This window comes from Lepeophtheirus salmonis, chromosome 1 (assembly GCF_016086655.4).
Source record: "Lepeophtheirus salmonis chromosome 1, UVic_Lsal_1.4, whole genome shotgun sequence".
Lineage (NCBI taxonomy): Eukaryota > Metazoa > Arthropoda > Copepoda > Siphonostomatoida > Caligidae > Lepeophtheirus > Lepeophtheirus salmonis.
This window is the reverse complement of record NC_052131.2, coordinates 12,730,703-12,748,228: the sequence shown is the minus strand read 5'-3', so window position 1 is coordinate 12,748,228 and position 17,526 is coordinate 12,730,703. Positions and strand designations below refer to the sequence as shown.

The 17,526-nt window shown below is 32.5% G+C and overlaps 1 protein-coding gene across 7 annotated transcripts; it reads right to left on the bottom strand.

Moving 5' to 3' along the window:
- Positions 1-10,313: 10,313 nt before the first annotated feature.
- Positions 10,314-16,147, bottom strand: Mrtf (Myocardin-related transcription factor). 7 transcript variants are annotated; one of them, XR_011779897.1, is made up of 10 exons: positions 15,822-16,147; positions 15,456-15,731; positions 14,689-15,398; positions 13,866-14,196; positions 12,630-12,812; positions 12,068-12,530; positions 11,942-12,005; positions 11,676-11,871; positions 11,093-11,588; positions 10,314-10,857 (listed from the first exon to the last, which is right to left on the bottom strand). XR_011779897.1 is itself a non-coding variant. In XM_071888049.1 (10 exons), the coding sequence occupies exons 2-9, from the start codon at positions 15,592-15,594 to the stop codon at positions 11,167-11,169; spliced, it is 2,508 nt and encodes an 835-aa protein (XP_071744150.1). In that variant the 5' UTR covers positions 15,595-15,731; positions 15,822-16,147; the 3' UTR covers positions 10,314-10,857; positions 11,145-11,166. The 7 variants fall into 7 exon arrangements, 5 of the variants coding, with proteins under 5 accessions (XP_071744150.1, XP_071744143.1, XP_071744141.1 ...); XM_071888049.1 differs by having other exon boundaries at positions 11,145-11,588; XM_071888042.1 differs by having other exon boundaries at positions 10,314-11,588; positions 12,068-12,533; positions 15,822-15,924; positions 15,983-16,097.
- Between the last annotated feature and the right edge of the window lie 1,379 nt (positions 16,148-17,526).

The window sequence follows — 17,526 nt, the reverse complement described above, 5'->3', positions numbered from 1 at the left end:
GTGTTCTTTATTCAATCAAAAACCAGGCTTAGATATTGAGCAGAAAATGTGCCCCGTTCATCCTTACCGTACATTCTTGAGCACCTGAACAGAAACTAACTTAACTATTAATGGAAAAATATTTGAAGGGCGTTCATGTGGCTTTAAATTATCCGCCCCTCTTTTATTGTTCTCTAAAGACATATTTTGCCAGGAACAAAGCTAAACCAAAATTAGGAAACGAATAATGGCCAAACAATAAGATGTCTAAGAAAAAAAAAAAAGTTTTTTCTTATTATTATTTGACACGTCGTTACCTTTGATGTATTTAGCAACCTTTCTTTCAAACAGAAAAACAGACTAAAAATCAGTTGGTAAGAATTATTTGTTTTCCAATTATATAATTATTGTTTGGAATAGTTTACTGATCAACAAAAGCTCATTCAATCAGCGTTCAGACCAATGATAAGGAGAACAGCACGACCAGCTTTTGTATCAACATATACTGACACAGAGGGAATAATTTTTTTTTTTATAAGACATATAGTAGCCTGCCTTCTGTATTTTTCTAGTACCCAACTCCTAATTATTATTTAGTAGTGTTGGATCGGACTAAAAAGACTGCATTCCTATCAGTCCAATTTAATATAATTTGTTAATCTTAGAACCGGTCCTTAAGGGTCTTTTATGGTAACTGCAACAACTAAAATGACATAGACACTATGTTCTTTCAGTTGTTCAACATAAGAGATAAGATAGCGGAAGTTTAAAGTAGGAGGTATATGGATAGAAGTAATGATTATACGTTATAGCTATCATGAATTATTTTTTTATATTAATTATCAAGTCTTAGTGAGAAATAGCTATAAAAATAGCTAGGACAGTAGAATAGGGGGGAGACTGATTAGACAATCAACCCCTATTATAGAAAATAGTTATTAATGAAAATATATATTATATTGATAATCTTAACAATCACTGAGTAGGAAATGACGAGACTTCTAAAAGCAGTCCTTAGAATGTTATAAACTAATATAAAAATCCAAATCCTATTTAATATATTTTATAAGTTCATAGGACGTACTACTTAGATGCAGCTGCTATTAATCATTCGAGAGATAGCTCATGAAAATTAATTAAAACGTCTGAAAGGAAAATGCACTACATTTTGTTTAATTGAAAAAACGACCGCTGCAGAAGCGAACAATCGACGGGTGCCCTGTATAAGTTGGCCCACACGTCATACTTTCTCTTTCTATCTCGAAATTGGAGACAGCGACAGAGAATAGTTGAAAATCAATTCTTGCAGCCTTTCAATAATAAGGAAATAACTTTGGTACCAACTTATACAGGATACCCAGTCATAAAGCGTTAAAAGAAAGCAGTGCATCGAGGCAGCTTGCCTGTAAAAATTCGGTGTACCCGCGTTGCCATTTTTTCTTATATATATTTTAAAAATTGATATAGTTTGTGCTCCTTTTCTATTTATAGATTTTTTAGTTGTTGTTCAACTTGCATTCATTTTTTTCATCATGGGTGGATGCTCCGTGCTGGGATGTATGAGCCGGGCTCTTGCCAAATATTAAAAAAAAATCATGGAAACATAGAGTTTTTTAAATTTCCTTTTCCAAAAAATGCAAGAGAACTATCTAGAAAAAGACAATGATTACCTAACCTTAAATATTCCCCTAATTGGAAACCAGCTCCAACCTCACTGATTGTGAGAAATATTTTGGGCAAAATGTTTTGCCCCAAATTGCTGATGGGAAAAAAAATAAAGATGTGATGCAATTCCAACGATAAACGTTTTTTTACCTCTGGATAGTAAGAATCGTCAATCCCAAAAATTTTAATATGCTAAAGTTGAAGTTAAAAGCATATTCCACGAATGTCATTTATACTTAAAAGAGATAAAACATTTAAATTATGTTATATCTTTGATATGTAATTAATTGCAGTGATTAGGTTCTTGCACTTAGGAATAATTCTTCACTTCTTCTCCTATTAAGTTACTTCTTTATTATATTATATACAAGATAATATATACGAAATGACTTTACATAAAATGTAACGCAACTTAATATATATAAATAAACATGCAACTCCTCATGCCCTCCTAAGATTTTAAGGGAATATACAAAAGGTTTTAAATGACATTAAATCTTTTTCAAAAAAACATATATGTACACAATTTAGAAATCAATATTTAATTTAACAGTTTTCTTTCTATTCCGGTCACTCCTCCTCAACATTCTATGTTCCATGTTTTCTTCTCCAGATTTGAGATTCTCAGACAATATCCTTGATTTTTTTAGCCTTAGGAACTTCCTATTTAGAATCAATTCACGATTGTTCTTAATGAATATATATGATCTCGGATGTCTTTGATCACGGCTATAGTGTCCAAAGTTTTGGAAATAGGGGTTTGTACCAATACATTGTTCCCAATCTTGAACTCTGGTGGATCACCATTTGAATTCTCGGTAGTTATTGTTTTCTTTCGTTTCTCATAAACATCATATGAATCGATTTTTTCATAATCATTAGGTAGTGTTGGAAAATAACCACGTTGTCTTCTGCTGAACATCATTTGTGCCAGACTAAATCCATCTGCCCTGGGTGTATTTCTCCAACCAAATAATTCTGCTTCTATATTGGTCTTATCTGTTTTCTTAATGATTGACTTAACTGACTTGACTGTTTACTCTGCTAAAAGTTCAATTCTATACTATGGTCCTCTATCAGTACGAATATATTTTGGGAATCCAAACCATTGAAACCATGACAATAGAATTTTTGTAACAGCATCTGTAGACAATGAATTTAATTTGGCTACAAAAGGAAAACCACTGAATTTATCAACCATTAGAAGATAGTAGTGAACACTCCTATACTGAAAGAGATCGGAAGCCACATGTGACATTGCATATTCGGCCTCTGAATTAATAATTGCTCCATCTGGTTTACTTGGGAAAAACTTCTGACAGGAATTACATTTCTCTATCATGTTTTTGATATCATTGTTGATATTTGGCAAAAAGTAGAGTTTTTGCACCGTCTTCCTTGTTTTCACAATGCCTGCATGATGTATATGAAGTAATTGTTAGATTCTTTCCCGCTCGGCCGAAGGAACAATAATACGATTGTTGTCATAAATTAGCAGTGTGTATTCATCATCATCAAATAGAGATAATTGATCCCAGATTGACGTTAGCTGTTTTGCTGGGTAGTTGATTGGAAATTTTTTCATTCCTGTTCCCGACCTGAATGCCTGTAATATCATTTGATATTCACTGTCGTTTACTATTGTGTCGATCAATTCTTGCACACTAGGATCTGTACAAATTTTGTTACATAACACTGTGTTATCCTCAAATTCCTCATCCGACTCCTCAGGTGGGTCAAATACCAGAGCTCTTGATAAAGCGTACGCTATCTCATGAGATTTACCTGGAACCCATTCCAATTCGAAGTTGTAATCAGTTAATTTCTCCCTACAACGTTGTAGGCGTTTATTTGGTATATCCATAACTGATTTTTTGAACAAACCAACAAGTGGACGATGATAACTAAGAATAAGAAATTTAGGTGAACCGTATAAGTAATACTTACAACGAGCAACTGCCCATTGCACCCCCAAACACTCAAGTTCCACTGTAGAATATCTTGATTATGTTGAAGTTAAGCTTCTTGATCCACACTAAATTAGTTGTAATCAGTTGTCGTTATCTCGTTGTACTAGAGCAAATCATATTTTATTCAAACATAAAGCATCTGTTAACAATTGAGTAGACAACTCGGGATTAAAATAACTGGCAATTAGCCTTGAACTAAGCAAGGCTTTTTTTACTTGTTCAAAAGACTCTGTGTGGTCTTCTAGCAATAAAAAATTTACAATTTTTCTTCAGCGGTGGCCGATGTTGATGTGAAGGGATCTGTCCTCTCAAGAATCCTTATTTAAAAAGAGATAGTATCGCATCCAGGGAGTGAGGAAGGAATATCCCTTGAACAGAACCTGAAGTTTTAGAAAGGAGATGAAAGCGATTGACTCGCCCTAAACCATTGGACGAATGTGGATCCCTATATCATATATGTGAATGCTTGTTAGGAAGATCCATTGTGTGAAACCCCTCTGAACACACTTTCTTTGGGATCCAGGGAGTTCTCCAGTTCTTTTATCTCGTATCCCTCCTTTCCTAAGTAATGAATAGCTAATAAACGCTATAATTCCAAGCTGTAGCTGCTAGTATCTATAAGTTGTGCGAGTGAAAAAGAAGTCGTAATCCCTCCATTATATAGTCCCAGTCTTAGAAATTACTTATTAGTATCACTATTAATTAATTATCCTATTACTTTTAAATTTGAAAAATTAAGATTTAATATTTATTAATTATTTACCTACTCAGCTGTTGCTTCATGAACGCACCCTAATGGGGAAAATGCATCTGGTTTTCACTCAAATAATAAAAAATGATGACCAAATAGTCTTTGATGCGCCACTTTCTTTTAATGCTTTACCCGGTCAGTCATCATTTTTTTAACCGCAATTTAGCTGATTTTTGACTTATCTAGCTCGGAAAAATATAATCTAGCTGAAAGCTGGAAATCTTAACTGATTTTTGCAATAGTTTAGTCAATTTTTGTCTGATTTTGGGTTTACAAAAAAAACTAAAATAAGACGTTTCAGGATTAGCGCATATTTGCTGTGTATGTCATTCAGCACAGTTGGTTGTTTCGCACGCAAGTTCTGATACAACGCCCAGGAATCTAGAATTCATGTTTAGCAAAACCTAAACCTGGTTATCTAGATCTTCCTTGAGATAGCAGGCCTATGTTGATTTATTTAACACAATAAATGATGGGCATGAACCTTTGAAAACGGCAAGCTAGGCAGACAAGATAGTTATCTATAGCTTCTGCTGTACAAAGAGTTTTTGATAATTTTTTCGAAGAGAAAAACAACCCACTTGCTAACATTCTTGCGGTGCAATAGATGGTGCACCATCCATAATAGTTTGTTATCGCTGCTTCATCAGTTTCTTGAAAAGTTGTACCTTGTGTACTTGCAGTGCTTTGTGCAATCCATAGGCAGCATCTGGTAGTATACAAATCTTAGTGACCGACTTTACGAATAAATTAATACTTTTACCACAGCGGTAAATAAGATCTAGACACATTCCCTCAATTCCAAACACCTTGGCATTGTAGGATCAAAGTTTTAACGTTTATTCCTACTCACGAAATTTAGCCCACCATAACTTTAACATTTTCCAAGCCGCTGTGAATTGGATAAAGATAATAACATATCAGATTATCACCTTCAAGTGTATTGTGCTCTCCTGGAAGAGTTGCAAAGATACATGTCTTAATGATATCAGGATATTTATAGCTAATATTACCAGATATGGTTGTCAATCTATTCTTAGAAGTCGGCTTTAAGGAAAAAAGGGAAGTACAGCAAGAATTAGTTTTAATCAAAAACGACGGGTACATTGTATAAGTTTACGCACAAGTCATACTTTCTCTTTCTATCTAGAAATTGGAGACAACGACAATGAATAGTTGAAATTCAATTATTGCAAGCTTTTAATAATAAGGAAATAATTTCGGAAAGTGAAGATATATTATTGGATTAGGAGGAGAGGGATCTCGATTTTTTCGAGATATTCGGACAATTAGCACTTTGAAGGATCATGAAAGTAAATGAAAGGTCACATTATCTGGAGGAAGTTATCCGTAGACTGAGAGATGAGGCCACATGAGATCTAATTAAATAAAATACTACAACTTTTTCTTGTATCTACCATGAATCATTACAAGATGAATGTATTCGGTATCATGAAGAGGAACTTGTATGTGATCAAATCCAATAACTCCTGTAACAGAAAATTTATATAAATATACATAAATAGAAATATGAGTCGATATTCCTTTACCCCTATCTCCAATATTAGATTCTTTGTTTCAAAGTGATTTCTTTAGTATTAAAAGGTCGCAATAATTGATTTTAGACTATCCGTTGTAATCAATTTCGAGAAAGTAAGAGAAGGCATGACGTGCAGGCAAGCTTATCAACAATGTAACCAAAATCTATATTGAGCTAAGCCCAAAGTTCAAGATATCATACTAAGATTTTTGGCTACATAAAAAAAGTATCTGAACTCTATCCAGTATTATGAAATAAGATGACATGTATTTTATTGCATTTTCATCATCTTATTGGGTGGAACGGACCTTCAGTGTAAATACTTTGCTTTTTTCAATCAAATGAACAAGCTTAGAATTACCGAACGTGGGGATCTAAGTCTTCTTTTTTAGTAAGAAAAAAAAACCTGATATGGAGGAACTAATATTACTATACGAACACCAAATACACCCATTCCATTATTTTTATTTTGGAAGAAAAACTTGAAATGTGTTTTTAGGGGGGGGGGTGCTAGAAGTGTACATTGAAGCCAAAGGGGCGTCAGCCTGAAAAAGTTTGGGGAACCTTGGTCTAATATAACCCTCGTCAAATGGATAGAAACAAGACACAGTGAAATTCTGGGCAGAGGTAGACATTTACAAGGATGCGTCTAATCTAAGTCCTTTTGCTGAGCTTAAGTCTATTCCCTTAACAATATTGAGTTTGTCTCATTCCGATGCTGAAGTTGAAAGGGTATTCATCCCAATGAATACCCTTTAAAGCCATTTAAAGAATAAAATGGATCCTAAAACAATCTCCATATAAGATGTAATAATAGATTTATAAAAAAAATATTTAACCGATTTTCAGCAGTTTTATGTTGAAACTAACGGATTTTTAGCCGATTTTAGAAGTACATCTAGCTGATTTTCCTTAACCCCACCTTCAAATATTGCAATTAAGTAAAGAGGCACTATGCAAGCATTAATTCTTATGTTCATAGACGCCATAAGTACATATCCCCTATTTTTTGTGGCCATTTCAGGGAATACTGAATAAATATGAGGATATTCCAATCGTAATGAATTTATATCCCTTTCCATTAAAGTACCAATAAATTCAGCAATTTTTAATTACTTTGTATATTATATTTATTTATCTTGGGATGTCTGCAAGTGATCTCTTCATCCAAATGCAAACCTCTCCGTCCAACTTGGCAATTAAAATGATCCCACTATAACGATTCTTTAATAAACTACAAATTGTCCGCTTAGACATTTTGTAAAAAGTAATCAATCTACAAAGTAAATTAAAGCTGTTCACACAAAATTAAATCTATAATTTTTCAATATACATATAAAACTATATTTAAGCCACTATCAAAGATAATAATTGTAATTATACCCATAATTAAAAATAGAATATGTTGTAATTTTGGGAAACAATAATCAAAAAGCACAATAAGAAAATGAACGTCAAAATGAACACCGTTCCTATTTCTTTCCCTTCTCATCGTTCATTTTTTTCCTTTCGTCGTCAATTAGTTAAAAAATTAACAGAAAGCGTGAACACCCTTCTTTTTTCCGTTCAATGTCCAACCCTGCAAATGCATGCAATAGTTTGCTAAATTGTGATATTTACCCGTAGTTGAGTACCCAAAGAATGTTCTTAATAAAACCAGGAAAATTATGAAGCCAACATTCTTCCTTTTTTCAGCAAATTTAGGGGATATATGTAGCCTTATAGCGGTCAATTGAGGGAGTGATAAAGATCACTAATGGTCCTGTTCTTAACTCATGATAATTACTCACATATATATTTCATTCCAGTGATAAGAAATAGGATACTTGGAACGAAGATGGAATGATTCTTTCTGATTTTTAGTGTGTCTATAATTTGGAATTTGATATAAAATCTAAATATAAATTTGCAATCTTTACAGTCATACTCATAAGATTTGAATATAGCTTTGGTCCATCTCACTTTCACAAGAAGAGTCATAAGGGAAGAAAAACTATCAAGAATCCTTTATCCTCTATAAATAACTCTAGAAGGATCTTGACTTATCTGCTTATTAATATATCACATATGATATGAGTAGATCTACCGATGAATCGATATAGCTCCGGCAATTTCTTTATCTATAGTCCATCCCTCCAAAAAGCTCATTTAGTCTTGACTCTTAACGAATAACAATTGTAATAGATTCAGCAACTATCTTAATATTAATCGGGCATAGTAATGTATTGATGCTTTTACTTTTTAAAATATATATTTACAATGTGGAAAAATATCATAATCAATAATATTAAAAGAATGAGAATAATAATATTTTTTACAAATATGGATAATTTTTTTAAATATTTCGAAAAGTTCTTTTTTTTTACTTTTTGGGATATATTTTTCTTCCAATTTTTCAATGACAACTGGAATCATCATCACTTTCCTTAATGCACTTTATTTTCCAATTTATGAAATTGATTGCAAATTATTTATTAAAAATAACGATAAAATCATTATCCCTAATCTTTTAAAATATTATTATATTCGATGAAGTAGTCAAATATACTTAAATGAACAAATTTGAAGTTAATTAAAATAAAAGGATTCTAAAATAATCTATTGTAATTTGAAATTAATCACAATCGATGGATTCCAAGATAAATTATTGTAATTTTAAATTAAGGAAAAAAAGTGATGGGCTATGTAAATAAATTGAAATGGATTTCAATATGCAAAATAAAGGAGCATCTGGATATTATCATATATTTAATAAATATTCACATTCTATAGAAAAAGTCAGATTGATAAGAAGTAGGAGTCTGAAGTATTTATTTCACAAATGCGTGGAAATTTACAATAAATTGTTAAAACATCGATATTTCCTTCCACTCCTTAAGAGATCCGATGGCTCCGATAGACATAGTATTGAGATTTTTATTAATTGTATGAAGAGAAAGTCTTGGTAGATTTTGTCAGTTGTCATTGATTTATTTAGTAGTAAAAAAATAATCATTCCTCAATAAAAAAAATTATCTTAACTTTTGTGAAAAAAAACTTTCCTCTAACATCTAAAAATGACTTGTCACACAAAGACTTTGAGTTGCTTTAATTTACGTTTAAAAACAAAATAAATGTAGGAAATCAATCATTTTTCAATCATCTTGAATAAGTCCTTGGTCACTAAAGTCAAGAGACAAATTCAGAGGGTTTAACTCCTTTGGCATTATCATGCGGCATCTAAATGAGGATGACAGTCAGTTGAAACTTATCTAGGAAATCTTTCCTTCAGTTATTACCGATATATATCAGTAGTTGAAAATAATATTATCTGTTAGTATACTAAAAAAAATTCCAAAAAATTAACATGGTCCTCCTGACAATTAGAATAATATTTAGAAGAAGAGTAGTATAGCCATTGGCTAAGCAGCATTGCTGGCATGACGTTTCATTAAATTGGATTAAGGAAATAAACACAAGCTCTACTCTGTATGTAGCAATGAATGATACAGGGAGGAATTACTCCGATATCGATTCTCAATTCAACTCAGAGTCTAACACTTATAACTCTGCAACATATGCTCAGTGATACTTTCCGTCATTCACCCACTAGTGATTACTTTATACTTATATATTCTCTCTTCAAGATTAAAAGAATAATGATAACAGCTTTGAAAAATAACAACCACCTATTCAGGTAGCAACTACAAAAAGGAGCTCCCTCTTCCATTATCATACTATTTTCATCTACATAAATATCACTATCTCATAGAATACTTAACCAATGAACAATATTTTAACTTTTAAACGAATTAGGAAATAATTACTACCAGAGTATAGTCAAAAGTGAGCCAACTAGCCCTAGAAATAGAAAACGAATTTTTCTAGTGGGCAAATTAAACATGTTTGTTTTTTTTTCCAAAACTGTTAACATTATTATTTAATTCTTGAAAACAGAAGATTTAAGTATAAAGTAATGTGAATGTGCTAAAGAAAGACAGAGAGTAATAATCAGAGTTTCCTCAGTAGTTATAAGTGTAAGTCAATATTGGGCTCGGAATATTATTGAGAGGCGACATCGCAGTAATTTCAGCATATATTACGTCCTTTATATATACGGAGTGGGATTTGTGTTTATTTCCTAGGACTTTGCCTTTAAATATTTTCCCAATATGACAGGACCACACTGATAATAGAAAATAAATAATAACTAATTAAACCAATATTATTGATCAAATAAATTAAAGAGATAATATCACAAATCACCACTCTTAAGTAGCTGTTGCTAATGCAACACTAATAGGTGGTTAATCCACGGAAGTACTCAAGCTTAACTCGTAGATAAATCGAAGAACCACAACTTGCCCCACTCTACCTACGATCACAATTAAGAAATTTCGAAATAAGTACGTAAATAATACTTTGGGAATACATATTAACAATTATATTTCAGAAATTTAATAACTTTAACATGAGAATAGTAATAAAATACTGAAATAAATTCGAGGTCCGCGGCATAATTATATTTTGAATCAATAGCAAAACAAAATACAAACACGATATAGTCACAGAATTCATCAGTGTAAATTCACAATAGAAAAATACTACAAAAACTAGGATTCTAAGCATATGAATATAATATATATATATATATTAATATGTAACACCTTTCATTTATACATAAAATATTATCATTTTTAGTTTATAACTTTACGTAAACAACTACATTTTCCGGCTTTATATAGGTATAGCTTTTTTTCACCATTTGGTCAAGCTATTAAATAACTGTTTTAAAAATAAATAAATACTTAAAAAATATACATGCTCGTACAGAAACAGACAAACACACGCATAAAGTTAAAACATTTAATTTCTATACAAATAACGACTAATAAGACATTGGTTCAAGCAAAACACTGCTCTTCAACAATTCTACAATGATTGCATCCCCCTTTCTTCAATTCAAACACAATCTACAAAATGTAAATAGGTATAAATTTGATATGATTACTTTTCTTATACATATGATAAAGAATACTAAACATAAGGCAATCACAGTTAGAAACAAAAAAATATGAGAAGAAAAAGTGTAAGTTCACATACTGGAAAGATACTTTTAGAAAAAAAAATAAATGCACATTAGTTTGATAATAATAACCATTAAAAAAGAAGATCTCCTCTGATAATTACATATTTTACTTCACTCACAATGTGTTGATGTATCACATTCTTAAGTAATTTTCTTTACAGTATATTTAACCTTTTCAAACTTGTAAAATAGATTAGCCCCAAATATCCTCATCGTTGAATCCAATGATGTTACCGTTGAGCTCTTTAAAATGACCATAATTTATTGAATTATTTGTCTTATTATCGTTATTTTCAGGAGCAATTCCTGGAGAGGGTAAAAGGGAATCAAGCCAATCTCCAACATCCTGATCAACGTCCATAATTGTGTGCTTATTATCATTAGAATTAACAAGTTCTTCAGGAATGGCATCAAAGGGTAAATCCGACAGATCCAATGATGAAAAATCAATGTTATTCGATGAAAACGGTTGAAAAGTCGAGGAAGATTGAGTTTTGGGTAATGGAGGAGGATTAGGAATCTCTCCACATAGAGAGGCAGGTGATTTTCCAGTTGAAAATTGCTGATCACTAGAGGAATCAATACCAGTATCCTGAGATTCCAGGGAAGGATTCCCTAGAAAAAATGAAAGAGTTAAGATATATGTAGATTATTTATGTTTTTGTTAGGTAATAGGTATAATATATGTGTTAGTTTATTAACCTTGAGTCCGTAGTAAAAGATCAAGAACATCATCGCCAGGAAGATTAAAATTATCACAATCCAGAGATGCAGAGGCAGGAAATTGATCTTCAGTATTCATGGCTTTCATTGGTCCACTAAAATTATTCTGATTGTTGTTGATATTGATTACATTTTTATTGTTTGAGTTGAAACCCAAGGTAGAACTATATTCATTCTGTGAATGTTAAGGATATTAAAGTGTTAAAAGAATTCTCAAAATTAAAAGATGGGCTTTAAATACTTACGAGTACTAACTCATTCCCTATCATTTTAGTTAAATCTTGATTAAAGTTTGGCAAGGATGAGCTTCTAAAAAAAGGAAGATAAAAAAATTAAATAGATAGTATAATAGGGATTCGGTGTGATCTCACTTTATAACAGGATTGATATTATTGATATTTTTGTCAACAATCTCAGAATTAGTAACATTTTGAAGTTGTTGTACGTTCTGTTGTTGAAGACGTTGAAGTTCCAATTGACTTTGAGACATTTCAAGAGCCATTTGTAGTTCTTCGATCTTTTTTCGCTGGGATTCAATGATCTGGGAGGTTTCAGTATCCTCTTGGGGAGGAGGGGGAGCTTGATGAATAATTAGTCGGAGTTGAGATACTGGTAATGGTGATTGTGGAAGTACAATTCCTGTCGAACCTTTTTTCCTTGATGGTGGAGGTGGTGGCGGTGGAGGAGGAGGTGGAGGAGGGGCGGGTGGTGGACTTGGAGATGAAGGAACAGTTTTAGAATGTATCACAGTTGGAGTCAAAGTGTCTGTTTCCATGTTAGTTGTATCTGTTGTAATGACGAATGGACTTGAAGGAGCTGATCCTAGATCCATTGCTACTATTTTTGTTCAATGGTAATAAATAATGTAGTTCATTAATTACATATTCACATGTATATTTTGAATAATATAAAATATTTTATAGGATGACTTACCTGAAAGTGCAGGTGAGGACGGAGATTGGACAACAACGGGGCTATTTTCGCGAAGACCTTTGTTGAGATGCCGTGCATTTACAACCACAGCTTCTAAATGAGGCTTTAGTCTATCAATGAGCAAGGGTTTAGGACCAGAAATGGTCAAGTTTCTTTTCTTTAATTCTGCTTTCAAATCGTTCACTATATGCACACAAGGAAAGTAAATCATCAAATTAGGACAACTGTATATTATACATAATATGCAAATGTAGGACCTTCAGGTCACAATATTATAATCCAAGAGATAAATTAGTTAATTTTTTTTGTTTGATATGATCAAATAGTGAAAATGCAATCTGTAGATTAAAAAAATAACTTTCATGTAGTTCCTTAAAACATACATACATAATTCAATAATATTAATTTCAACCAGATAATAAGATGATAACAGAACTAATGTACAACATTTTTTCAAAAATAACAATTTAAAAATCCAGGGGAGGTTGATAGAAATTATTTTTTTCGTGGGAAGAGGAAAAAAAAAAATGCAGATACATAACTACTTTAAATAAATTGCATTTGCAAAAAAAAAGTGTATTGTATCTTTTTTTCAAAATGTGTAATTTATTTTTGGATACTATTACATGACAATATTGATCCAAATATATCATTACATAATGACAATAAGAACAAAAACAACAAATGGACAGTCGAAATAATAATGGGATATGATGTATCATAACATACAGAATCCCACACACTCATTTGCCAACAACAAAACAGCAAAAACAAGAAGGAAAAACGAGTACATATTAATGCTGTTGCATTTTTAAGAATTAAGTAACCTTGACATCCGCATCATATAGGCAACTAAGTATGCACTTATATATATATATATATATAAAATGGATTGGAAACAGATAGTGTTTTTAATAAGTAAGTATAATTATTATTAAACTTTAAAAATAGGAAGAACAAGCGCCAAAGGATATTCAATTTAAATATACTTTACTTTTTATTGTGTTACGTATGAGAAAGCTCATGTCCTAAATGAACAATACGATGCATCAGCTGATAAACACATATATTTCCAGATAACAATTTGTATTACTAATTATACTATTCTTACTTTACATATCAAGTATGTGAGTAAAAGATATCTTCTCTCAATATGTGTATGTATATCATACAAATGATGAATAAAAGTAAGGAAAAGCGAGAAATGGATCTCATAGTGTTGTAAGTGTAGCCTACCTTTCATGTCATCAAGTCTGGCCAGCATATGAATGGCATCATTCACTTCTTGTTGCGCTTGTAGGGAATTAGAAACTATTCTATTAGGAGTAGTAGATCTTGGTGTTTGAGAATTGGGAGATCCTTTACCTAATCCACTGCCAATAACTGATGACTTCGTTGAGGTAATTGATGTGGTGGCTGGTAGAATTAACTGTTGATATTTTTGTTGCTGTGTTTGAAGCTGCCATTGCAAATATAATTGTTGCTGTTGTAGTAATAAATCATAGGCTGTGTAGTCTCCATCCGATAACTTATCAGATAAAAACTTTCTGGATGTACTTGGAGGACCCTGCATAATTTAAAAGCAAAAAAATAACTATTTTTGAATACAAGGTATCAAGAGTTCGACATCTAGTAATAAGTTCCATTGTGTCTTACTCCATTTTGATGGAAAAATATATCAAAGCCATCATTCATTATTTAATTTGGATTATGCAACTACTTAAGAACAATTTTAGACCCTGTAGAACTTATTTTATACTTTGATTGAAAAATGAGATATGACAATGGGCGTTGCTGAAGCTCTATCTAAGCATGAATAAAGCAGTTAAAGAAGCTATAAGTTTGTATGATCACATTCTGCTTGAGAACAATCCATGTTCTCAAGCAGAATGTAATATATTATTGATAAGTATAAGATGGCATTTTATAGTAACTTTTCACTATAAAAGAACTTTTAGAGTCGTTCGGGTGCTTCCATTTCAAGTAAATAACACTTATGTCTCCATCGTTTAAACAAAACAAAATTATGAATTTTATGATTAAAGTGCGCCTTGCTTACTTTATACTCATGAAACTTGATGGTTCTCTGCTTATTTCCAACAGCACCTTTGGATTTTGATTTTTTCTTGCGAACAGTATGATCCTTTCCAGGTGCAGACCTTTGACTATACGATTTGGGAACAATGAAAATTTGCTTTGGAGAGGAAGAGGTAGATAAACTACTCAAATAGTTAGGTGGTTGTGGAGGAGGAGGTGGAGGAGGAGGTGGTGGTGGAGGCGGGGATTGACCACCACTCGCACTTTGAGGGCTTCCCTCCGAATTGGAGTCCTCGTCGGGTTCAAGAGAGGATAAGAACGTTCTTAAGCCTTCATTAGTGGGAGTAAAAGTGATTTGTCCTTGTTTCACAGCTTGCTCAACACTATCGTCCTCTGTATGCAAAATATTTTTTTTGATTAATTCCAAGGGTCCTGGGCGATGAGACAATTGATTGCTCAAAGTGTCCGCAAGCTTAGCACGTTTAAGTTGCATTTGTCGCTCACAAAGTGAGGGGTCCACCCCCGGGCGAACATCTTCCAGAATATGGCGGTGTACAAGTTCCTGACGATCAGGACGTTTGGCTATTTTGGCGCGTAGCATATCCCCCATTTTAGCCCTCTCGAGTTTGGTGCGTTGCTCATGAAGAGCTGGGCTGGTCTTAGGGGACGGGAGGATCCCTTGTTCCACAAGCGCCGTCATGGGGCGTCGGACCATCAGCTTCACCTTTAATGCTAGGCAACAGAAAGAAAACACAAGGAATTAGTCATTACACAATTCAGCATTCTTACATTCTTTGTTTCTTTGCAACTCATGATGGAGTGGAGAAACGTCCGCAATGAGGTTTCTAGACCTTTTGGGGATCGCACCCCCGAAGGACGAATCAACACTCCCTCCACAAGAAGATGCCGTTTCTTCGTCTTGTTCCATTTTCTAGGAAAGTGAGTCAACCTCCATATTCATTGCCGAGGAATTAATTAATCCTTATTAATAATTGGATTTGAAGGATCAAAGAGGGAAAGAAGAAGGACGTTTTTTCAACTCCCACCCAACACAATATTGAAAATCTAATTTAAAAAAAGAATAAAGATAGACTGATGACTGAAATAGAGTGTAGTGTATGTTGTTGCAGCTTGTCGCTGCTAGAGTAGACGTACCCGGGCGATCACAACTTTGAATGCTCCGGCCTTCTCATCTTACGTTTCTAGCTTCTTTCTCTCAGTTCCCTCTCTCGACATCCAATGACGTCATTTCTATAACCTATCAACAATATATTAGATTTTCTAATTATAAAACAACTAAATAGCGAAATGAAGACCACGTGAGCAATATTTGGACAAGGTAGTGGTCATGACAACATTTATTTTTTCCGCTTGAGGAGTGTTGAATGGTACTCTAACTACGGTATAACTCAATCCATGAAGTCACCCTTTTAACTGAATGTACAAGGTACATTCTGAGAAGGGAAGAAAACGTTGCAGACGACAAAATGACAAAGTGACGTCATCTGTGGTATCCTGAAGAGCGACATCTTACGTGAGAAAAAGATGACTATGGTCTGTCCATGTTTCTTATTGACAATGTATCTCCACATCCAAACAAGTTCGTTTCCCTAATTTATTTTAAAACTTTAATGTTTTCGTAAAATGCGAACTAATCCCTTTTGCCACTAACCACTTCTGTGCCCATCTTTTCTTCATCGAAAAATCAGACATTGCTTGTTTCAAACAAGTATAAAATTTAAAAAAATTATCGTAACCATACTGTTATAATGCTTATTTAAAATAACCATTCTAGTGCGTCTGTATTAAAATAATGTAATTAAGAGTGAATTGAAGGTTCCCGTCAAATAGTCCAATAATATAACAATAATAATGACGTCACTTTCCCCATTATTTGGAACTTTAGCGCAGTGCTTGTTATGCTCCATTTAAAACCTTGAATATTTTTGATATATTAGAGAAAAGTATCAAACTATTTTTAAGAGCTATACAGAAACTAGAAAATCTTTTTTTTTTTAAATATACTTTCAAAAATAGTATTATTCATCAAAATATTACAAAATTGTTCATTCTTAAAATGAATTGGATACATATAAATTAAATTAATTATCTTTGAAGAGATTTATCAGGGAAAAGTATTATATATAATATATTTATTTATACAAATAGTAAAAATATTTCACTCAACCTCTCAAATGTAAATATACATTTTGGGGAAATCCCCATTATCTATCGTAACTTTGTTCATCAAGGTCTTTCCTTTTTCAAAAATAACATTACATTCTTGACTCTCTTCCCATAATAAATAGTTTCTCCAAAGATATGAATAAACCCATAATTTCCAACTTTTTCTAATGGTGTTTGTAAAAAAAGAAAAAGAAATATTTAAAATATTGAATGGAATATTATAATAAGGGAAGCCCCTTTCTTATTAATTATTTGAATCACAAATTCATTTATTGGGACTTTTACTTTAAATCACTAGAACTTGTTTGTTCAGTGTTCTCACAAAAACTAATTAGCATTTCCCAAAAGTATTATTATTAATAGTTAATAAACATGGATTACTCAAGCAGCATTTTAATTTTAGGACTATACTATGAGCAAAACAAATTTCAATGTGCAATTTGACTTATCTAAAGAAAATATTACAGTCCAAATATTATTAATTAATCAACGTTCTGACCAAACGAGAAAGAAGGGAATTACAGCAGTCGAAGGTGCTCTAACATTTGGTCCTTCGAGCCGGATATCCTCTGAAGCTAATGCTGACATCGATCCTAGGAACGGTAATCTCTGGAAATCGTCTTAAATACTTTTGAAACTGTACGGAACAATTTAAGCCATTGTCAATGCACCC

Bases quoted from the DNA above. Each gene is read 5' to 3' on its own strand.
- Mrtf (XM_071888040.1), bottom strand. From the start codon at position 15,594: ATGGAACAAGACGAAGAAACGGCATCTTCTTGTGGAGGGAGTGTTGAT. The intron at 12,006-12,067 runs GTGAGATCACAC...TCCTTTTTTTAG, and splicing joins AATATCAATCCTGTTATAAA to AAGCTCATCCTTGCCAAACT. The intron at 11,589-11,675 runs GTTAATAAACTA...CATTTTTTCTAG, and splicing joins TCTTTTACTACGGACTCAAG to GGAATCCTTCCCTGGAATCT.